Consider the following 6,659-nt stretch of genomic DNA (forward strand, 5'->3'; position numbering starts at 1 on the left):
TATTAATGTCTTTTCCTTTTGCTAAAATATGATCTATGTCTCAATCTATATCTCAAAATTTGAATACGACAAATTTTTCTAAATATTCATTTACAATCAATCGTACAATCGATTATTCATCAGTTTTTTAATCCATAGAATATATAACCATGAAATACGAGAATGCCGTACGTAATATCTGAAAAATAATCCAGCTCCGATAAACAGACACATCTAATAAGATTAAATATTATTGTTTCAATCATTTTTATTACCGTCGCGTATACATTATAAGATGCAATCATGGAACCCAATAACACGAAATTAAGACTTTTCAAATTATTCTGCATGATGAACAATAATAATTTTTGTTCCATTATCGGAAGTTTATACCATTCTGTATTGTATCTAGAATTAGTTCATAGCTAATGAATTATTATTATCGTATTATTATTAAAATCTTTCTTCAACGTGTTCAACGTGAATTAAAAATACTCACGCATCCGTAAAAATATTAGAACTATGGTTGATTATCTCTTGCGCAAAATGATTTGGAATAAATCCGTAAACAGTAATACAAATTACAAAGACTAAAGATGAAAATATTTCGTTCGTAGTTCTGGATATTATTGATTTGGCAAGCTAAGACAGAAAATAATCACAATTATTAATTGTTGTGACTAATTATCATTTATATCGTGCAGACATTTGATACTCACTTCGAACATGAAAATACTAAATGCAATTAAACCTAATAATATTAATAAATCATAGCTTATAATTATCTTTTCTTGAATCCAATTGATATAACTTTAACAAAAAAAAGAAAAAAACAATTTCATTAATTGTACGAAATATATTAATCTTTGAAAATTTTAATGAAAATAAATAATAAGAAGAAATAAATGAAAAATTTCATATTGTTATAAAAAAATATTATTACGCTTTAAGAGGCTTGTTTCTTTGATTATCAATTGATACTAACTTTTTGATTCTTACATGTAAATGTACAATTGACATCACTTTTTTGCGGATTATTATATTTCTTTCTGCAGAAGATATTCTTGGTATGTTTGCAACGAATGTATCACTTATGCGAAAGCTGTAAAAAGACTGAGAGAAATCACATGTACAATAGATAAATGAATAATTGAAACGAAATAATTGATATTAAGCAAATACTATATAATAAAAATAATGAAATGCTTCATAAATGTGTATATGAAATCAAGAAACGAATTTCAAACAATTCAAAGACGATATCAATGCTTGATAAAAAATATTAATCGAAAATAAAATATTGAATGGCTATATCAAATTAAAAATTTAAAATAAATAATTTATTTTTTAATTTAATAACATTTATGTTTTTTAATTCGTTTACCTAGTAATTTTTAACAATCCACAAAGATGTTGTATCATAGCCATGGATATTGTTTCAATGGCGATATATCCTAGTCCTGCAAAACTGCTAATAATGTTCAAATGCATGCCAAAAAAATAGAAAAATTTTTGCTGATCGACGAAATAGTAAATTGTGATCGGAACTGTTCGTGGACGAGTGTGATTTAAAGGAATCAAAATATCCAGGATATTGTTACCGAATATACTCAAAAAGAATACCAATTGTAGTGGCACGATAATAACTGTAATAATATCACTTGTTAAACAGTTGTTATATTTAAAAGAAATCGTAAACAATTTTATAAGAAATCTTACGTATAATAATAACATTCATGCATCACTTTTCATGCATTTGATGAAAATATAAATAAAATTCTTAATTAATTATTATATAATATAGAAATGAATTGTATATTATTTTTTCATAATAATATGTTAGATAAAAAATTGAAAATACGATGTTACTGTGCGTACAATTGATATCTACAGACTATAGACCCAATGTTTGATTATTCCTGCCCGAACACTCGATATTATTTTTTGATCAATGCAATCGATATAATTTCTGCTCGATCTGTGTTCGTATAATTTAATCGGAACAAAAATATTCTATATTTTAATATTTATGGTAATAGGAATTTGAACGATAATTTGAATAACACGACAGTTATATGAGATTATGAAATGATCATAAAGAAAATAAAAAATTTCCGCTTACTAACGAAACATATTGTTATCCTTTTTATGGTTTTAGAGTATTCGTGAATGATTCGGAGCTCTTCTACATTCCTTAATGAGTTCCAATCATTTTTAATTTCATCTAGAAAGTCTTTCATCTATATTTGTGAAAAATAGTACCTTAAGATAATATTCTTAAAGTACAAGTTAACAAAAACAAAAATTCAATTCAAAATTTCAACAATTGTATAACAAATAATATCGAAAATATATGTTTTTCTTCTTTACTCACATCTTTAAAGTAAAACAAATAATTGAAGTATTTCATAATGCATATACACGTACACGAGATATAGGACAACAAATTTAATGTTAAATTTATGTCCATTTGTAACGTTATGAATGACATTGCCTAAAAATTAAATTAGGGTATTTCAATATAAAATAGCTAATTTACACAATTACAAAATTAATAATACAATTAATTGTAACAATTAAATAATGAAATACCTGTAGAAATATCCCAGTGCTTAAAAAAAAAAAGATAAAAATATTCAACAATTTCGAATATATTGTTCTTTCGTAGGGCCAAAGACCAACGCAAATCATGAGAATTCGATTAATGTTATAATATTGACTACCTTCGAAGTCCATTCTTTCAGGAAATTTCAACGACAGCCACGCAACTGAACACTATCTTTCTTTGTCTCATTGAATATTCCCACAATTTTTTCCTCTCTTGAATATTTTCCATATGCCCGATCGTTATGAAAATCAAAAAGTAATAATGTTGATTGTATATCGCGTGACAAGTGATGGACAACTGACTATAGTTTAATTGTGGGGCTAGGGATCTGTTATTGGTAATTTCAAGATATAAACGTTGCAAGAATTTAAATGTAAGAATTTATTTCAATTCTAAGATAATTTTTAATTCTGAGGAAAATAAGAATTTCTTTGTTACGTATTCTATTGTTCTATAATTCTTCTGTAATTATCGAATATTAATATACGTATGTATATATTCGTTTTCCAATATGACTGGAAAGAAGGACACAAAAAATACTTCGGATTTTATTCGTTTTATATATCTTTGATAGAAACGTATCACTTGTGTATCACAATATACGTTTTATAACTAGACAATCAGAATAGATAATAGCAATTGTAAGTTTCAAATGTGATTTTTATTATTTTTATTATTTTTATCGTGATTTTTGATATTTAGTGTTTATTTTATTTTTTATAAACGTTGTTGAAATTTTTATGCATTTTTATAGTTTATTATTTTATTGAAATTATTAATATACTTACATTAGAAAATTCTATATTATTTTATTTTTGTAAAAATAATATATTAATAGAATAATGGAAACTATAATTAAGGAAGTTAAAAATAAATAACTATTTTAGAACATTTATATGTGCAGTATGTAATAATAATATGAGGATAGGAAATATTAAGAAAAATTATATTTAATTTTTGCATAATTATCTCAATGAAATTTCATTGATCACAAATCATTAAATATAAACTAAAAAATTCTAATAAACTTAGTTGTGTAATAAATGAAATTTTACAAATAAATTTTATGAATTATAAACAATCATCATTTAAAAAATACTTTAACTTATTAACATACATAATAAATGATATGATAAATCACTAACACTATTTGTTGTTAAATTATTTCATAATTGATTCTTTTTTTAATTTTCAAATATTATAATTATATGAAAAATAATATTGAAAAGTTATATATTTAAAAAAAAGTATATATGTAAATTAAAAATAGTTTAATTTTTAATTGTTTTAATACTTTTATTAAACATTTATTGATATTTTATTTTTTTTTTTTCTCTAAAATGTACATTAATATTCTGACATTGAATATTCCTTGTTGATGTTGATTATTCAATTTTATATCGAAAGATAATAGTTAATCGATCAAATTTTTATTCCATTGAATAAAAATACGTTTTAATTATCTAAAATGATCTAATTTGATTATAAAGTTAAATAATGGAATTAAATATATTTCCATGGTTACCATTGCAAATGTAAGATGCAATGTAAGATGCAATAATAATATCACCGCATTGAGATAATCACGTAAATAAGATTTTTTGTTTTGCATAAATAGTAATAATTTTTATTCAGCAATAAGTTATCTCAAGTTTTATTTTGTATTATCTATAAACTTAAATATTATTAGATATAGATTAAAATTTGATTTTAAAATATCTGTTTTGCAAAAAAAACTAAAATTTTTAACATTTTGAAATCAAATTTTGATTCTTTTTAGTTTATAAAAAATAAAATTTTTATTTTCTCTTCATATAAAGTGTTATAATAGATTGATAATGGATTATATTTATGGTTAAAATATTATTTATATAATTTATTATATTTAAGTGTATTTAAAAAATTCGAAAATTAACTTGAACAATCAATGTTTTAGATACAAATGATCATTTCTGAATTTTAGTGAAATTTAATATGCACTATATAATTATTTAACTTGTGTTATCATTTTAGAAAAAAAAGAATTTTATCATTTTTAATTAGCAAGTTATAAAATCTAATTTGTTTTTAAAAAAAACAAGATCTAGAATAAATTACAATAAATTTTATAATATTCGATTGTAAGATGATGATTTTTGCACGATATTTGATTAAAAGTGATCGATAAAATTAAATCGTATTAATCCATCTTTATAAGATTTTGAATGAGAAAGATCGAATGTACTTTTTTTGCCTATTTAGTTATAGTTCTTTCTTATATGAAAAGATATATCGCATAAATATCTATAAATATTAATAATAAAATGTTTATGTACATTATTTAAATTAAAAAAATAAATTTCTTGAATATATCTTGAATGAAACTTTTTTGATAAAAATGTTATGAAACATAATGCTATTTAAAGTAATTTGAATCGCATTCACATAAGTTAACAAATATAAATCAATTTAGACAGTAAATCAGTTAATTACTGTTATTTCTATTTTATTTGAAGTTAATTTTCCTTAGTCTTCATTCAAATCATTGAATTGAAGAAAGAAATTGATGAAAGAAATTGAAAAATTGCAATTGATTCACAGATTGACCCATAAACAATATATAATACTCATTGTAACTTTTTTAAACTGGTAACAGATATTAAAAAAATTTTCATTTCATTTCATTATTATATATATTTGCTTTGTTACTTATAAAATTAAGTATATTATCATTTTTGCAATTTTTTTTATAAAATTCTATTTTGTAATTGTTACTAAGATATTTCTATCTTTCATTCATTAAAAATTAAACTGATACAATGTACAATCAATGAATTTTTTTTTTTTATTTTATTCATCTTCGATTTTTTTTTTATTATTTTTCTTAGCATGTGCAAAACAAATTAATTGTTTAATAGCATCGAATATGGTATTAATTATGAAATGTTATGAAATATTATGATCAAGAATCATTATTATCATTTTCATTCATACGATTTTTTTCACATTTTGTAAAATTTAACATAACGAAATAAAATATTTATAATTCATTCATTGTTTAAAAATAATTCTTCGCACAAACTCGTTTTTAATAATAATTTTATTTCGAAGAAAAATTAACGAATAACTAATATATTTCAAAAATAATGATTAAATAATTTGGATGAAATAAATTGAATAAAAAAGAATATATAAGATTTGCATTACGAAAATATTTTTTTAATTGATCTGTCAATTTTTAAATTTTTTCATGAAAATTCATCGAAATTCTTTCTTTGATAAAAAATACTAGAATTAACTTTAATAAATTACATCATAAAGATTGTTATTTTACAGAAGAATTTCGAAGAAAACATACTGACGATACATTTATTTAAACTATAAACTATTTATGACAAAACTATATTTATATAATATGAAATATTTAATACATATAATAATTAGATACGGATAGATGAAAATCCACATTGTATAATAGAAAAAAATTTTCAAAAACAATTTTTTTTAATAAATACGAGGTTGGATATATTATTAAATACGACAACATTTCTCTAATTCGTGAAACATATTTTTAAAAAAGAAGATTAACGTCTCTTCTTTCAGAAGTCAATTTAAATTTAATCCAAAACCGATTCATATATATATCATAATGCGATATATTTTTATATATATTTAACAATATAAGAAGAATTTTGAATGAAAAATTTAATAATAGATGAATCCGTCATAGAGAATCAATAGGATATTCACCAAGACCTCCAGATTTAAATTCGATTATTATATTAGATTTCTATACATGAAATTAACTAAAGAATTCTAAAGGTATACATGTAATGTTAGAAATCAGCAATGAAAACGAGTTATAAATATTAAAAATAATTAATAAATGTGAGATTATTAAAAATAACAGAAGTTATTAATGAAAAGTATTTTTAAAAATTTTTTTTTAAAAACTATTATAGATTTATTTATTATAATAGATGAAGAAAAACAATATTTTGAACATTTATTATAAAATTTAAAAATTAAATATGAAATGTCAAAAAATAAATTAATATAAATTTTAAATTAATTTTCCATTCTTTTTGTTTTA

The 6,659-nt window shown here is 21.2% G+C and overlaps 1 protein-coding gene across 1 annotated transcript; it reads right to left on the reverse strand.

Annotated features, from left to right (window-relative positions):
- On the reverse strand, positions 1 to 2,827 carry LOC105737408 (uncharacterized). Its single transcript, XM_012495283.3, has 9 exons — positions 2,572 to 2,827; positions 2,354 to 2,473; positions 2,102 to 2,219; positions 1,364 to 1,625; positions 965 to 1,081; positions 699 to 789; positions 479 to 621; positions 255 to 387; positions 1 to 178 (listed from the first exon to the last, which is right to left on the reverse strand). The coding sequence occupies exons 1-9, from the start codon at positions 2,713 to 2,715 to the stop codon at positions 128 to 130; spliced, it is 1,179 nt and encodes a 392-aa protein (XP_012350737.3). The 5' UTR covers positions 2,716 to 2,827; the 3' UTR covers positions 1 to 127.
- Positions 2,828 to 6,659: the final 3,832 nt, after the last annotated feature.

This window comes from Apis florea, unplaced genomic scaffold (genome assembly GCF_048593485.1).
Source record: "Apis florea isolate Af1SG1 unplaced genomic scaffold, ASM4859348v1 contig_1653_pilon, whole genome shotgun sequence".
In the NCBI taxonomy this organism is placed as follows: Eukaryota; Metazoa; Arthropoda; class Insecta; order Hymenoptera; family Apidae; genus Apis; species Apis florea.

Coding starts and splice junctions, on each gene's coding strand:
- LOC105737408 (XM_012495283.3), bottom strand. CDS start 2,715: ATGGACTTCGAAGGTAGTCAATATTATAACATTAATCGAATTCTCATG. Junction 2,220..2,353: donor ATTTGTTTTACTTTAAAGAT/GTGAGTAAAGAA, acceptor TCACAAATATAG/ATGAAAGACTTTCTAGATGA. Junction 1,082..1,363: donor GGATTGTTAAAAATTACTAG/GTAAACGAATTA, acceptor GTCTTTTTACAG/CTTTCGCATAAGTGATACAT.